Source organism: Polyodon spathula, chromosome 2 (assembly GCF_017654505.1).
Source record: "Polyodon spathula isolate WHYD16114869_AA chromosome 2, ASM1765450v1, whole genome shotgun sequence".
In the NCBI taxonomy this organism is placed as follows: domain Eukaryota; kingdom Metazoa; phylum Chordata; class Actinopteri; order Acipenseriformes; family Polyodontidae; genus Polyodon; species Polyodon spathula.
In genome coordinates this window covers 28454853-28473175 of record NC_054535.1, presented here as the reverse complement: position 1 = coordinate 28473175, position 18323 = coordinate 28454853, and the positions used below count along the sequence as shown (strand labels likewise).

The 18323-nt window shown below is 37.2% G+C and overlaps 1 protein-coding gene across 4 annotated transcripts in view; it reads right to left on the bottom strand.

Annotated features, from left to right (window-relative positions):
• LOC121294942 (protein transport protein Sec24B-like) overlaps positions 1–13516 on the bottom strand; it is a 48316-nt gene extending 34800 nt beyond the window's left edge. For all 4 annotated transcript variants that reach the window (XM_041219172.1, XM_041219182.1, XM_041219200.1 and 1 more), the window contains exons 1-2: positions 13242–13516; positions 10602–11321 (exon numbers count right to left, since the gene is read on the bottom strand). In XM_041219172.1, the coding sequence (XP_041075106.1) occupies positions 10602–11321; positions 13242–13332 (811 nt within the window). In that variant the 5' untranslated portion in view covers positions 13333–13516. The remainder of the gene's footprint in view (positions 1–10601; positions 11322–13241) is intronic.
• Between the last annotated feature and the right edge of the window lie 4807 nt (positions 13517–18323).

Genomic DNA, 18323 nt, shown 5'->3' with positions numbered 1-18323 from the left:
AAGGCCAGCTCAGTATGTGTGAACGGAGTCAATATGTACCCAGGTACTTGTGAGAGATTTTGGGGGTTCATGTTACATGTACAAAGGCTGTATGGGATATCAGCTGAACACTTAGTAGCTGATGTACAAATGCTTAAGTGCTGGATTATTACACTCTGGTTTCATGCAACAGTTATGTTGGTAACCAAAAGTGTGTTAGTACTGTTGTGTAAAAAAAAAAAAAAAAAAAAAAAATGGTTAAAGTGAACAACTGCATTAAAAAAAATGTAGAACAGCAAAAAAAAAGATGTGCATTAACCCGGCACATCTCCAGCTGCCAGCAGACAGATGGACAATAGTAGTATAGTTGAACTAATATTTTTTTTTATTGTTATATATTTATATATACACACAACTAAATGCAAACTCAATTGTGTTTCTTCACAAATTCCATCTTTGATCCTTTGCTTATTAACTAAGTATTTTAAAGTGCAACATTATTATTATTATTATTATTATTATTATTATTATTATTATTATTATTATGTTGTTGTTAAGCACTATATAATCACCATCTTCATTATTAAATATTAAAAATCTGTGTTGTTATGCACAGGTCACCACTTAACTTGTATTATTATTTGCTTTTATTTAGTGTTCCTTTAAAAACAGTCCTATGAACTTGACAGAAAATGCTTTATAAATATGGCTTATAACCTTCAAAACTATGTATGAGCTTGGTAATGTTGGGATGTGTCACACAGAATACACACGTGTTTCTGGCTTTGTTTTACAACGTATAGAATAGTAGGACCTCGATAATATTTTTGTTTGTTTGGCGAATCTCCACAAAGCTTTATGCGTATGTAATAAACCTATTTTTACACAACTTACATAAATCAGAAAGAAAATGTCTCGGTTCTGCTAAATACACCACCTGCAAACCACCCAGTTATTGTTTTTCTCCTGGATGTATTTGTAGTTGTTCAATTTGCAATCCTATAATATAACGCTGCACCTCATAAATTAACTTTTCGTCGTCCCTGATTAACTTGTTTTGAGGCGTGACGTGTTTTGAGGTGTGTGCATGACATGTGTCAAGGGTGTTAACCTTTCTACTGCCTGGTCCGTTTCATTCCAGTCACGCGAAGGAAAGAAAAAATAGAAACATGTTCTATTTTAGCAATGCAAAATTCTCAACGCGACGTTGCTCGCTGCTGGTGTGGATACTCCCATTTGACTGCAGTGACTTCTAAATTACTCGCTTGCATTACTCGCGTCTAGTGTGGATGCAGCTTAAGTGCTCGGATGCTACCTCTAATCAAGTTGAAAGCATACTTTCTCTTGCACTCTTTGTATGACAGACCCGACACAGAAAACTGATAGCAAGTAGCCATTGAACACTAATAAACATACAATTAAAAAAAGTCAAGTAATATGGCTCACAGCTTTGCTGTGTTTGTCTGTTTCACTTGAAGGGGTTCTATCAGAGTAACATCAGCAATAAATCAACTCACTCTTGCATGCTCTAAAGGAAACTTGTGATGATTTACACTATCCTGGTCCAGTTATAGACAGCTGTCAACTCCAGATTGGTATGTTTGAAATGTCTCTACATCCCCATTAGCAAAATAATTACAGCCTATATCTCATCCCGTCTTACCAAATGTATACAAGTAATGTACTGTTATTTAGCCTTTTCTGAAAATGTCGTTCCCCATAACTGGTACACAATCTTCCACTAACAGTGTTTGCCTTTTGTCAATTATTCATTTGTCAAATAATTAGGCATGCATCATATTAACAAAACACATACTTAAACACAACTGAATAAATATAAAAACGCTTCTTAATGTTGAAAGTTAGTTTCAGCCATGATCTAATTGACTAGTGCCTTGGGGTATTGGTCTTAGCTAGATTGCAAACTCAATGTTTGTTTTAGACGCCAAGTCCCTCACTACTTCCACTGAATACAATAAGATTTGAGGGAACAGGCTGAGTAGAGCTAGACTTGGTCTCTCCCTGAGGTAAATACGATTCAACACGCATGCAACTCTTGTGAGACAATGATCCCAAGGCCCTTCTGGTACAACAAAGCTTCACCTATGGGACCAGTAAAATGTACCATCACCCTGACAAAACCACAGACTCACTGGTATTTCAGACTTCAAATTGATCTCAAGTGCATCTGTCTTGCTATGGAATTTCAACATGGTATATGATTGTATAGAGTTTTGATACTACTCCAGAAAGTAACCTCAGATTATTTTCATTGTTTGAGAGACTGGTTTTAATACCACAGACCTCTAAAAAGTAGAACTAATACTAAAAGAAAAGTACAATTCTCAGAGATACAGTGCCTATAGAAAGTCTACATCCCCTTGAACTTTTTCACATTTTGTTGTGTCAGTGTCTCAGAGTTTCATGCATTTAAATGAGGATTTTTTCCCACTTATCTACACACCATACTCCACACTGTTAAGGAGAAAAAAGTTTTTATTCAAAAAAATTATATTTTAAAAATACAAAACTGAAAGATCATAATCGGATAAGACCCCCCCCCCCCTTCTTGCCACCCTACCATATAGGTCAGATTTGTGGAGTGCTTGGGATATTGTTGTCACATGCACACTTTGACCAGTCTTGGCCATAAAAGCCTGTAGCTCTTGCAAAGTTGCCATTGGCCTCTTGGTAGCCCTTCTGATCAGTCACCTTCTTGCTCGGTCATCCTGTTTGGAGGGACGGCCTGATCTAGGCAGGGTCTTGATGGTGCCATACACCTTCCACTTCTTAATAATCATCTTGACCGTGCTCCAAGGGATATTCAAGGCCTTTGATATTTTTTTAAACCCATCCCCTGATCTGTGCCTTTCAACAACTTTGTCCCAGAGTTCTTTTGAAAGCGCCTTGGTGCTCATGGTTGAGTCTGTGCTTTGAAATATACTACCCAGCATAGGGAACCTACAGGAACTGCTGAATTTATCCTGAAATCATGTGAATCACTACAGTTTAACACAGGTGGAGGCCACTTAACTTGGTGTGTGATTTTGAAGGCGACTGGTTAGACCTGAGCTAATTTAGAATTGCTATTTCAAGGGGGTGGGTGGATAATCCAACCATGCAATTTCAGAATTTATTTTTAATTAATTTTCTACAAATTTCCAGAATCTTTTTTTTCACTTGGAAGTTGTGGGGTAGGATGTGTAGATAAATGAAAAAAATCTATACATATTTTAATGCATTTTAAATCCAGGCTATAAGGCAACAAAAGGTGAACATTTTGAAAGGGAGTGTAGACTTTTAGCAAAGTTGCTTCATGCTGAAGATTTCTGATCTGAAATAAATCAGCAACTGATCAAAGCATCAATAATCATTAAAGACATTCTATCATTGTGGAAATATTATGACACATGGTTCTAGGACAAAGATGTATTTCCAATGTTTGAAGCGATATGTAAACATTAAATTTTTTCAAATATTTTCTCATATTGGACTGCCGATAGGTCAATTTCATTAAAGACTAACTTCAATGATTAAGTTACTACTGTATCTAGATCTATTATCTAGTATCCAAGTACATTACTTCCTGTTCCAACAATGTCAAGTGCCCTGGTCCACTACTAGTGCACTCGGCGCTTCAGATAAAAGTGCTTATTGGATGTTTTACACATTGAAAAAATATGAATAAACTAACCTACCAATTTACCTATCTGTCAACCAATTTTTTGGAACGTAAATCTATATAATAAATGCAATTTTCTGTGTTTAGAAAATTGGGATGCTTTTTGGATTTATTTATTTATTTACATTTTTAAGGAGTGTGTCTGTCAACTTGGAAAGGGAGAACAAGAGACTGAGACAGTGTAACAAAAAAAACCTGCAACAGCCTAGTACTACAGGGAGGAGACGTGGTGAATGCATTCGCTAACTACATCAAGAGAAGTAACTTCTCAGACTATATTATCAAGACGGGACTAAATAAGACCATGTTTCTGTACAGTAATTCAAATTAACATTACAGGTAAAATGTAAGGCTGTAGTTAATGCATACCTCATAAGTTAGCATTACAGTATGTACTGTATTGGAAGCACTCGCGACTTCAACCTAATGATGCATTTTACTACAAACTCAACAGTTTATGCACATAGGGTTTAAATTGGAGAGTAAATGACTTAATGACCCAAAACCTTATCTGGTTCACATACAGATGTTCTAACACTATTTTTCCCTTCACTGAACTCCAGTTAAGTCTAATATACTGTTCAATGTGGTGGACTGAGATTTTAGTCCTACTTAATTTCCTGCAATGCGATACAGTTTCTCTGCATGGTTTTGCAGTTAGTTCTTTGTTAAGCTATAGCGCTCATGTTTAAAGTGATCCTTCTCTCTGAATATCAGACACTTGAATATCATTACCTAAATGACGCCCTTTACTTTTAACTCTGCAAAATGATAATTAGATGAAATCTTTTGTTTAAAAAGTGTTCTCTCTACAGTACCCAGAAACAAAGACACACAAAAAAAAGATTTATATGCAAAAGTCTTGTAAAGAGATTGCCATCAGTGCCATTCAGTACAATTAGACAGGAGTACTTTCCCCAGTTAGAATTGAAACTGTAGTACAAAAAGTGGAATGAGAGTTCCTATGAAAAAGACACTGTCCAGTAGAGATCGGTGGGTGACTATATAACGCCAACATCTACTATAGCTTTGTAATTTAAAAAAATGCTCAAATTTATTACATTTGAAAACTTCTGCGAAGGTTAAATGAGCGTGACACATATCTGATTATTTCATTTTATCTTGTTTCAACCTTAATAAAATAAAAAAGGTACAAAGTCAAAAATACATAGCTGAAAGGACTGTGTTTTAAAATAACTAGGTTTCCATTTAGATGTACTGTAGTTGGTTTTGTTGGTATAGTACTGTATTTTCAACAGTAGTAGTATTTTAATTCAGAACAATATTATTCTGAAAATATCACTTGCCAGTTTGCAAGACAATGTGGGAATGGAACTGATTATGCTTGTAAACTGTGTTATTCTTGTTTAGATCTGTTACCATTCTCTGTGTGTTCTGGTGCTCGTGTGACAAAACTGAGACTGCCTGCTTATGAGTGCGTCATTGAGGGAGGTGGGAGCAGGTCTGACGCGACCAATGAGTGAGGAATGGGGAGGGACTTGCAGGTTTGTGTGGAGACGACAGCCTAAAAGAGAAGCGGGCCCTGAGCAGCGTTGCCAGTTCCGTGGTTTTCCTACGGAATTGTGCTATTTCAAAAACGCAGCCATGGGAAATATTAAGGAGTCGCAGGTTAATATTGTAATTAGACTGGTGGTATAACTTTAAAAGATTGAACTGTTTTCATGTAATTTCACTTTAAAAGATTGAACTGTTTTCATGTAATTTCACTTCAATAAAGGGATCAAGCTGGTCTGGTATGAAAGTTGATTTGATAGATATATATATATATTTTTTTATGCATAGGTCTACGTGTTAATAATAAACTTGCTTTCAGTTAAAACAAAGACTTGAGAGATATTTGAGAAAAGATGTTGAGTGGAATGAGAGCCATTGTTCACTAACAGCAAAAAAAAAAAAAAAAAAAATAGTGGTTTCCTACTTCTTTGAATCGCAACTGTTGTCTGTCCCATTATATCCTGGAAACCCCGTAGCTCAGTCCTTTAAAAGCGGGTATGTATTGTAGCAGTATGTACAATTCCCCATTAACAACCCAGAAGCAAAATGAAATCAAAATGTTACCCATGCACAGAACTACATAAAACATATAAGGCAATGCAATTGAGCAAAAGACTAAAGGTGACAGGCAAAGAAAGGAACTGGACCATTTCCTGTCAACCCGTTTTTTAGCCGAGAAACAGAATCGCCCGACGTTCAGAAAACAAACTGCAATTCGCCTATTGGCCGCGAGCCAAGGCCTGTGACGTCAACTTTGCCACTGTTTGTTATCAAGCACATTAGCACAATGTAGTCCGATGAAATACAGTACACTCTTGCTATAAATCCTAATTATTAGGAACCTTCAGTTCTAACAAGGCTGGTCCCTGGATCCCAACTACAACACGTACTATACTGATTTTTATTTTTAAACCTATATATATATATATATATATATATATATATATATATATATATATATATATATATATATATATATAAGGCCAGGCCAAGCAGGGAGAATGGATGAAATGGGAGTGTGTGGAACAACACAAGATTGGCTGGCAAGACCTATGGACAGTGGAACAGAGCAGGATCAGTTTCCTCATCAGATCAACATACGATGTTCTCCCATCACCACAGAACCTAAACCTCTGGGTGGGTGAGGATCCCTCATGTCCTTCGTGTTCATCACTTGTAACATTAAGGCACATTTTGACAGGATGTAACGTGGGTCTTAGCCAAGGACGGTTTACTTGGCACCATGACCAGGTGCTGCAATGTTTGGCCTTGGCATTGGAAGACAAGCGTAACCTGCTCAATAAGTTGCCACCAGTTCCATCAAAGCATTACACACAAAATAATATTTCTCCGTCCAGGAGAGCAACCACCAAGAAAAAGTGTTAAAACCAAGCCTCGCCCAGGACAACTTGAAGCTGCTAGAGAATGGAAGATGCTGGCAGATGTTGGTCAACGGCTTATTTTTCCAACTGAGACTGCCACCACTATCCTTTGACCAGACATTGTCTTGTGGTCTGGATCAGCACGCCTTGTTCATCTGGTAGAGATAACAGTGCCATGGGAAGATGCTGTGGATGAGGCGTATGAGAGGAAGAAACTTTGCTACGCTCAACTAGCTGCTGAAGCGGAACAGCGAGGATGGAGAGTCCGAGTTTACCCAGTGGAGGTGGGTTGTCGAGGATTTGTGGCACACTCTACAACCCACTTTCTCAGAAACGTCGGGTTCAGTGGCCAAGAGTTGCGTCACAAAGTGAAAAACTTATCTGAAGCAGCAGAAAGGAGCAGCAACTGGCTGTGGTTGAGACGGCAAGATTCTGGATGGGGATCTCATGCACAATAGAAATAAATCAACGCTGATGTACGTAAGTAAGCTGGGCTGAGCTGAGTGGGGGATGGAGGGGGTGATGCTGGGGCGCCAGTCACTGTTGAAACCTCTTGAGGTGTCGTGGACTAGTCAACGAAACACTGAGGATGGAAGGTGCCCACTTGAAGACCCCAGAGATGTACCCTACTTAGCTCAATCCAGACGGTTGTCATGCTGATGCGCTGGGGAGACCGCACTGGGTTGATCCCCGGAGCCAGCACCACAGCTGTTGTGTGTGCTGATGCGCTGGGGAGGCAAAATGAGCTGGATCCCTGGAGCCAGCATTACACTTCAGCAATCAACATCTGACAGAAGGATATCTACATCATCAAATGGAAAACAACGCAAATGGATGGAGATGCAGATGGATCACATTAGTTTACTGCAAAGCTACGTCTTAGTTGGTGCTTATACTGGCAAGAGCCGAGTTCAAATCAGCATGAAGTTCAACATCTACTCTTATGTAATAGAAATCTTTTTTATATATGTATTTATTTATTTATTTATTTTAATTCAGTGGTATACGTATGCGCAGAGACGGATGTGTCACGAAACTAATGATGTTAGCTCGTTCGTAGAGCTTTATAATGCAACCATTAAAAAAAAAAAAAGTACCATGAATTGAATTAACATTTGCTACTAAAACAAAACTGAAATGTTGCTGATTTTGTTGGTACTTACTGGAACAGGCAGAACATGCCTACTGGATGCAGCAGCATGCCACAGTATGTACTGCACGTGGTATAATTCTACTTTTATTCACAATCTCATTGCTAGTAGTGGTTGTAGTCTAAAAACTGTTAATTTTATAAAGTAGGTCTTTATTAGATATGTAAAATGGCGAAAAGACAATTAAGTTTTGTACTTTTTCTACACTAAAACTGCCACGTAGGCCCATGAGAAACTTCTCAAGTTCAGAATGTTAACACAACGAGTGTCAGCGACTCTGTACTTCCAATTCAAACACAGAGGTTAGTGCAGTATGTTTTTTGTAAAACCTTGCGATGTGGTTAATATTAAGCTCCAATATAAATATTAAAACAATGTCAATTACACTTGCCCACAATGCATGGTAACAGCTGAATCCCATTTGGCTACTGTTTTATTATTATTATTACCAGTCTACAGCATTATATCATGCTTGTGGTACCTGTTGCAATTTCTGCAGTATTGTATTACTGAACAAGTGGTACGTCATTTATTTATATACCGTTACTTACAAATAATCAGCAGTGGTAATACAAAAGAGTTTATAAGGATTGTAACTAAATTATCAAATTACACCCACATCACAACGGTGTTGCAATCATGAGACGCTAGGCAAAGCATCATCAAAATAAAAAAAATAAAAATGTATTTGTACATTCATACTGGAAAGCTATCACAAAACTATTAAAGAAATAAACAGTCTAGTTAAGTTACAATCACCTTATTTGAAACAAATGTATGTGTACTCTGTGTGTATGCACAGGAAAACGACGTTGCCACGAAAACAAATACCGAGTCTGCTCAAGGAAATTATTTGTCATATTTTGAGAATTTCACAATGCCAATGTTCACAAACAAATTACTTCTTACTTTGCAATAAACCATTTTTCTTTGTAAAATCTCAGCTCAACAACGATGTTTTGTATGTTTACAATACACTTGCTTGCCCTCAACAGTAAAGTTGACCACCGGAAAATTCCGAACTCTTCCAAAGTATAGAATTTCTGTTGACGGTTACTGTAAAGCTTGGAAAAAACCTAATATCTGTTTGTTAATTTATTTACTTAGTTTTTGCACAGACCTTATTAGTAACATCTGTTCTAATGTCAGTAAACGCAACACCAGTTTCCAGAATTAAAACAGTACCCAAAGTCAGTATTCAAAATTGCAGAATATAGTGCTCGATAAGGCCCTAATGTCACAGTTCACTAGCAAATGAAAATGTACAAAAGCAACCAAAGAGCACAGATTTAAATGAATGCACCACAGTACCTAAAACTGTAGAGATCCCAATTAATGCAGACAGGCGCATCGCACAGGCAGAGCCAATCCACACACAGGCGGAAGGCAGACACGAACCCGGGACCTCTCGCACTAAAGCATAGCGGCGATACCACTGTACATAAGAGCCAGCTCCTTTGTAAGAAGCGTATATATTTGGGTCTTATGTCTCCTTGTGTGATTACGTCACCTACCTGCTGCCTTCCCCCATGCACGCCACGCTACATAAAATGCGGACTGATTTTCTTCTTAATACAGGGGCAGTAAAACATGACTGATGTGTATCTGGGTAACGAATATCCAAGCGCTAACTACTTAATTCTGATTGATGAATAGAAAATATTTTCTGGCGTTTAGATCTACTGAAGCAGACGACCACATAGTTCCCAAAGGTTTCATTGTGTTTGTAATTGTACTGGTAATAGAAAACATGGCCAATTTATTTCTGCTGGGATCAGGTCTGAAAAGGAAACAAATGAAAGAGCTTCTATTTCTGGCTTCATAGTATTTACAAGACTGCTTTGGCAATGAATTTCAAAACTGTCGCATGAACAGAATTCAATATTTAAAGCAGCAGTGGTGTTACACAAATGTGACTACCACTAACTAGCATCTGTGCTGCATGTACTGTAGGTAATCGACCTTCTTACTACTTTATATATCCTGCATCGGTAAGCTCCCTTTGTGGTAAAAGGTTAAACAATAATTTACCCAACTCACATTGGAGCAATAAATAAACTAAATTCCTTTGGCAACAAAAATAGGTAAAAAGTCACGTTATGAAATAGAATTTATAATGATCCCTCGTGACACTGAACACAGTTCATTTTTAGCCATGCAAAATAAAGAAGTATTGGATTATTAAGGAGAACTCTGAAACAATACTCAAACATATCTGTCCTAATTTATAAAAATAGGTGTTTAAATAAACAATGATGATGATGTCTGTGTATTTATTAAAATAAAATTGTAGCTAACAAAATAATTCCATAAATCTTGTCCATTTTGCACTTCCATTAGCTACACAGGTCCAAAACATGCAATTTTATAATAAACACATTACCCTGTAGCACACACATTTGAATTTTAAAATATGATTTCTGGTTCTATTTTAGGGTAAAGGAAGCTCTTGGCTTCTATGCCTTATTCTTGCATTATCTGTTTACACTTGCACTGCTTGGGTCATGTCACCCCAGCAGCGTCTTCTGGGTCAAAGCATGTCAGTCATTAGGGGAAGCAGCTGATTGGTTATTTTGACAATAAAGAAGCAAGTGAACAGGTGGTGACAATTTCACTCTCCAAGTGAAATTACCGAAGTATTAGACAGTCTAAAAGCATGGCTTGTGAACAGTTCTCTTTAACCTAGTGTAGTACAAGATGTAATGCTCTTAAATTAAAATACATGTCTGCTACACATGTGCACATTTAAGACGATTTAATGGGACTATTTTGTTATCTACAATTACTTTAATAAGTGTTGGGATTTTTTCACACAACTTTGCTTTATTTAGTCTCACTGTAACTTCCTTGACTCCTAGCAGGAACTCCTCAACATTCTGAAATGGCATCTACCTGTATTTGCCTGGCTATTCACAGCTTCTCCAGTCCCAGGAAGGCTTCCACTGTGTCTGGGTGGAGTAGACACTGCAGCAGAAGAGGGCCACGAGGAAGGAACCTGCTGGAGAGGTGCTTGGGAGGTTGTCAAAACACTACTAGGCGTGGGTACAGTACTAACTGAGTTATGACCAGCAGCAGCAGAAAAAGTCTGGGTGGAAGGCAGTGTGCCGTACTGACTACTCCTGGGTGCAGAAGGGTAAGTGACGGAGTAAGCAGAGTTCGCTGCAATGGGCACATTGGCCAGAGCTGAATGTGGTAGGAATCCCTGAGCTGAGGTGGCAGCTGGTGCCACCAAGGGCATAGAACCAACGTAATATCCAGCGCTGGCAGGGTAAACAGTAGGTTGGGGGGGACCAGTGTGTAAAGGGCTAGCGGAAGACATGGTGACATTCAGGATGGGGCCAACAGCCTGAGAACTGACAGGAGGAAGAGGCCTGTTACTGTACACCTGAGGGTGTACTTGAGGGGCCCCAAATAAAGGAGCCATGCTTGGTCTGGCAGTAGTTGGCGCTGGCTGCTGGTAGTTATTCTGGTAATAGTTCATGCCATACTGATCGTTCACTGGAGGAGCTTTGCTGGGCATCTGGTCATAGTGTCCTGGGGCTGAGTTGTAGTGCTGATGAGGTGCGCCATATCCTGCTGGGGGCTGCATCGATGGGTAAGTCTGGGCTGGGCCTACAAAACAAACACAACTGACCATTTATTAAGAGTAAAACAAACAGATTAATAATTAAGTTAAAATGCTATGTTTCAGGAGCCAAGAGTTTCCAAATAACAATGATTTGCTTTGGTACAGTTTTGAAAGTTACATACATTAATTGTCAAATCTGGAATGGTGTTAATTTGAGATTATTTTTGCAAACAGTCATAAATGTATAATATTTATGAAAGCTTTTTTTTAGCCAAACCTGCATGCTTGATAACATGATGAATGCCCCCTTCTGTTTCTAAATCGTCTTTTAAATGTTGGCTCACAAATTCAAATATGTTTAACTTGAATTACTACATAACTTTATGATGTCAATTCGGCCTAATGCATACATTTTTATGTTCATATATGGCCTTTCGTCATGACCGGTAGCTTTATTTTCATATGCGGCATGATCAGATTTAATAACACTTCGTTTCAGGGCACTTGCTTTATAAAGAAACATTTACTAATGATCCTACCACCTGACCTGTTTATGTATTCCCTGATATAGAAACAGTACAAAAGTACATTAGTCACCCACATGTAAATGAACACCACCATTCCTGTAAATTACATATAAGTGTACAATTTTATGAAACTTCAGATAATTGCAAATTGAGTCTTCGTTATTTTAATGGAAGACCCCTATCTCATTCTGATGTGTTTTTCAGTGTTCAGCAAGTAGCCTAACTGGGACAAACAACCATTCATGAAAGCCCACTGTATCATCTTACAGATTACACATATTTTATAGGATTAAGTTAATTTAATGGTTTATACGAGTTCTAGATCACTGGAAAAATAAAAGCACTGTTTTACTGATGAAGGTACTAAAGCCAAAACAGTAGTCTTGATTTTATAATTTCACTTCATGGTTTAGAGTTATGAACATAGAGGAATATCCTTTATTATGGGTCTTAAGTGAAGTTTTTTTTTTCTTTTTTTGGCAAAACATAAAAACAAACCATATTAAAAGAACAGAGTCAACACAAAAATGTTCATCACTTTAGGACAAATAGAACAAATATTATTTAAATGATTACATCCGTGACTTAAGTCTCTAGTCCAAATACTGTGGTGGGCCTATCTATATAGGTCATCTTTTGAATTAAATAGGTTTAGTGTGAGTGTATACAGGTGGTACTTTCTAATTCCCAAATACATAAAACATCATCAGACACTAATAACATATGAACATATCAAACCAATTCCAAGGATTCAATTTCCTTTGTGACAACCGGTCAAAGAAAATTACTAAGTATAGCTGCCTAGGACATGATGCCTAGATGGCAGATTTGTGCAGGTTTTAAGATAATCCAGGGACCAGCTGCACCTCGAGTCTCAAAAATAAATAAAGACGACATCTACATAAAGTTATATTCCGTTAAAACATAAAACAGGCTATTTCATCCTTTACCGTCACTGAAACTTACCCAAACTACTTGCAATTTCAGTATTTCACTGTGATTTGATAATTAACAGATCTCTGCTTGGCATAATAAAGCTTGAAGCTAAAATCCTACATTACCGGTAATCGTTCTTTACGGTATTGCAACAACATATATTTATATTTTAAAGATTAGCAATGTATTGAGATGTTGTTATGGTACTCCTTGTCTTTCGAGAAATGCAACAGGGCAAATAAACATATCATGTGTTTTTAATAAAAAAAAGGGCCTGATCATGTCACCTATCACGTTACATTAATATCATAACAGTCCACACTAATGACACTATTATTTTGACATACGTTACAGGTATTCAAAAAACAGTTAATGTCCTTAATTTAAACTGAAAGTTAAGTGATCATCACATCAGCTCTAGGTAACAACACACATAACCAACACCCTCCCTGCCTCAGCCTCTCCTGAACAAGGCCTTTCAACATCCCTGGTCTCTCTTACCGTTTTGATAGAGGGGTGCAGCTCCTCCATTTGGAGCCGGGTGTCTGGGGAGACGGGCGGTGGGACTCTGATTAAATCCAGGCGCTGACATTTCTCAACGTTATACCTCTTCTTGAAAAATAAGTTAACAAGCAGACGAGGCGAATGATGATACTACAGAAAACCGGGGCACAGTTCTTGTAAACCGCACTACATAAAAACGAAACCTGCTCCGTCTGTCCTTCTGGCGCTGTACTGGGTGTATGATTAGATTGTTTTCTGGCTGGGAGCCGATTACCCAGAGTGGCACTGCTAGCAGCGCCTCCTGCCGGTGATGGAAACAAGACGCCACAGAGAAAAGGTCATAGAGCACGACATTGTACCCAGCCCTGAAAGACAGCAAACAACAGTATTCTAGCATTGAATCATGGCCGTAGCCAGCCATGAAAAATCACAGAAGCCCTTGCCCCTGCTCCTCGCCATACACCCTATACTGCAGTTTACAAGCAGCTCCAACTAGCGGGTTTGAATTGGAATATTAATAAGTGGGTTCCCTAACTGCGGACTACCAAGGGAATTTATTATTCCTTATTGTAATGCTGATGTGTACTTCTTTCTAATCAACATTATCACTTTGCCTGACCTTGTAAGTAGCTAACAAGCCTTGGACTTTTCGAACACGTTTAACTGCTATGGTATGGTGGTGTGAACTGATCGGTGTCATTATAGTCTGCAATGACAGTGAAATATTTTGACGAGCGACCCTTTACGGCTTCAGTTTTTCGGGTTTTATTAATTGTATTTTACGGTGCCTATTTTTAGTTATTTTTGAGTTTTAGGTAAAAAAAAATTTTTCGGGGCTTTCGTTTTTCATATACTGTATGAATGGTGTTTTCCGTTACTTTCAAAAATGCTTGAGCGTTTTTTTTTTTTTTTTTTGTCAAAATATGTATAATAGTAACTCGACAGTATTTGCACACTTAAGTTGTACCTACTTTCCTTTGCTGTCTTCCACAATGAAATTTCACGGGCACATTCTTCTGGGTTTTTTGTGTTTAAGCATTTTTGTACATTTCGCTACAATTCTGTTTTAAATCTCTTTTCAAATCTCGCAAACGCAGTTTCCAATAGAAATATAGGAGTGTGCTGTCCCTCGGTAGTTGGGGCGGGTTTAAAGTAGATGCAAGTCAGATGGGACATTGCCCAGCAGTACTAGGAATTGTAGTTATTATGTTTGTAGTAGGTTTTGTTTTGTTTTTTTAATGGGAAATGGGTAAAGTAATCGTGAATTGATTAATCATTTCCACAATTTTTCTGGCGAATTGATTATCCATTTCCACAGTTTTTCCAATGTTTATTGGCTATCCACCGGCTTCATTTTTTTGTATTGGAGGGGTGCTTTATCTGGTTTTACCGGTTAAAACAGAAAATCAGAAGCCATATGTAAAACATTAACAAAGAGTGCTGCGCCAGTGTGCAGGGACATTTCCGGTGGACTGTAACTCAGTAGTGGTTTAATGTAAATCAACGCGAAAATGAACAGCAAATATTTTATACATTTACCAAAAATTAACGATTAATACAACCACACTACCGGACTCCTTTGATGTTGATATTAAGGCAAGGTTGTTTTCAAGTGATTTTAAGTCTTCAGATAACATACCCGCCGGACTTGTGTTATTACGTGGTAGATGGAGCTGTTGTACACCCGAGAAGCTGTAGATCCTCGATGGTTACAATTACATTTTAGTGGGGAAAGCATACAAAATTAGTACATACCGATTAGAGGGAAATGGTGTGTGTGTGTAAGCAAGTAAGGTTGTCGCTCAAGTCATACTGTGACTGGATTGTGGCTAATTGAACTCTTGGCGGTGAGGTGCGCAGTGGTCATTGCACCTGTGTGACAGGGTTGGGTATGGTATGGTAATCTAGGCGAGTTTTTCAACTACAACATATAATACATTGTGTATCAACAACAAGAAAACGCCACACTCGTGTCTTTATCACATGTTAGACTTGGAGAGGTTTGCAGTCTGGTGCTGCAGTGGTTGTTGCGGTTGAGCACAGTGTAACGAAGGTTTACACACGCCCTCAGCAACACCAGAGCCGAGTGTGTGGTCCCGAGTTAAAGAGCAGGCGAATAAATAATGTGTGTTAGGAAAACAAAGTCAATGATACATATGTTCATATTTCCTTTTTTGTTTTTTAACCCTTTATTCCCACTGAAATAACATGTGTTCACAATGTACGTGCTTGTAGTAGTAGTTAGGGATTATATGGTATCAATATTCCATGGTACACGCTGTCATTTTCTACATAGCCTACGAAATTACGTTTTGACAAACCTCGTTACCACAGTATATTCATATATCATTGTACTGTAACTGATACCACAGTTAATAGAATATGCGCAATATTAGATAGAGCGAAAACAAACTTCAACCTTATTCTGCAGTTCTTCCTATTTACTGTAACGGAGTCTCAGGAAGGAGGAGCTGTGCAGTGTTATTAGAAACTATAAGGAGGTTGTCTTGTTTTCCAGTTTCACTTTACCATGCACAAGTACGTAGCAGAAAGGCATTAAATTATACTTTTTGTTAAAAGATAACCTTTTTTTAATGATGTAGAATAAGTTTGATGATCATCCACCTACATTTTATTCCTTAATAATTTGTTTTGGGTATCAGATACAATCAATTTTGTAACTTTTCATATTAATGTTTAATATACATTACCACTTTATTGTTGCATAGCTTTAAAAAATATTGTTTAAATTCAGTTTATTGATAGTTTATTGCTTTTTTAGGTCAACCCCAAACCAGTGTCCATGATACATTTTTCAAACCCTTGAAAACAAAAACAGAGTACCAGCCCCCATGCAGAAGCTGCCAGTTTCCACTTGCCCTCCTTTTAAAGGCAAGGGTTCCCCTGAAAAGCTTTTCAAAGCTCTAAAAGTAAGTTGTATTATTATTGTAGTGTTTGCATTGTGATGTAATATTTTTTTTTGAGGCTAAGAATTATTTAAAACCTGAATTCCAACACAATATTCCATGAACATTTATTATAACATGTGCACAATGTTAATGTATTTAACTTGAACTTCAGTGGGGCTGTGATTTGAATAACAGGTACATAAACTACATTTACATGTACTGTGCATGTGCATACATACAGTCCATCTGAGTTTACCCTCATAACCATGTGTAAGTTGCCTTGGACAAAGTTGTCTGCCAAATAAATAAATAATAATTCTGTGTGGGTATATATATACCCACCAATATTGAAGAACAAGCTATGACTGAGCTGTTAAATGATGATGATATAAGTATAAGACCGGCAGATAAAGGATCAGGAATAGTGATAATGAACACAGGTGACTATATGAAATCTGTAGAATGTGAATTAAAGAATACGGATACATATGAAGAAGTTAAAAGCAATAGGATTAATAAATCGGTAAAAGAGGTTAAGGACCTTGCAGAGAGACTATACAGTAAAGACATTATATCAAAAGAATTAAAAAAATACATGCAGCCACATAATGCAAGAACAGGCCTAGCAAGAGGAAATCCTAAAATGGACAAAGAAAATCACCCTATGCCAATGATAGTCAACACGAATCCAACACACATAATAGCTGAAATAGCAGAAAAACAAATTAGGTCACTCGTTGAGAAATTACCAAGCTATGTTAAGGATACAACACAATTTTTAAAAAGACTTGAATCACTAAAGCATAACCTTCCAGAAAATACAATTTTATTTTCCATGGATGTAAAATCCTTGTATCCAAGTGTCCCATGTAAAGAAACTTTAGAAGCTTGTCAAAAAGCACTAGATAATAGACTAGATAAATCAATACCCACAGCAAAGGTGCTGAACATGATCAATGTAGTTTTAGAAAACAGTTATTTTACATTTGTTGATAAAAATTACAAACAAAACAATGGTACAGCAATAGGATCTAAATTAGGAATGCATTTTGCCAGTACATACATGGGGAAATGGGAAGAACAATTATTTAGAAAATCAGAAAGAGAACCTTTAGAATACATTCGGTTTGTAGATGATATTTTTGGGGTTTGGACACATGGAGAAGAATCTCTTTTCCAGTTTCATTAAATGGCAAACGAAATACACAGTAATATTAAGGTGGACCTTCGATGGACAAGAAAATAAATAGAATTTTTAGATACCGTAGTAAATTGAAGAAGGTTCAATTGAGACTGACCTCTTCTATAAACCTACTGACATGCACCAGTATTTACACATGTCCTCTGCACATCCAATACACACTAAAAGGGCAATCCCAAAGGGGCTAGGAATAAGAATACGAAGAATATGCTCTAAAGAAAGTGACTGTAAAACAAAGACATGTATTAAAAACAAAGCTTAAAAAAGAGGATACAAAGAAAGAATTATAGAGCCAGTTAAGAAAAGTGGATAAACTAAAAAGAGATGATCTACTAGATTATAAAAATAGAGATCAAAAGGTCAAGAGAGTCCCATTAGTAATGACGTACACTAAACTTTTGCCCACTATTTCTAAGATAGTTTGGAAACACTTGCGTATTCTACATAATTCAGAAAAATTGAAAAAAGTGTTTCTTAAGGCCCCAGTTGTAACATTCGAAAGAGAAGCTAATTTAGGTGATATTCAAGTTCACAGTAAACATAAAAGAATAATTGACAGAATAGGATCTACAAATACTTGCACTAGTACAAGTAAAGTTTGTAAATATCACGAAACGAAAGTAGAAATATAATTAAACATAAGAACACCACATAGCCACTAAAAACTAATACCTACTGTAAAAATAACAATATTGTTTATGGACTAGCCTGTGAAAAATGTGATGAAATAAAATATGTTGGAGAGACTGGAACAACTTTATATAAAATAATTCAGAACCACCTTTCATTAATTAGAAATAAAAAAAATGAATGAACCAATAGTACAGCACTTCACCAGTCAAGGACATGACATAAATGATGTAAAGTTTGTAGTATTAGAACATCTCAAATTAGATAATGCGACATATAGAAGATTAAAAGAAAGTAAACGGATAAATAGACTGAACACAATTATGCCAGCGGCACTCA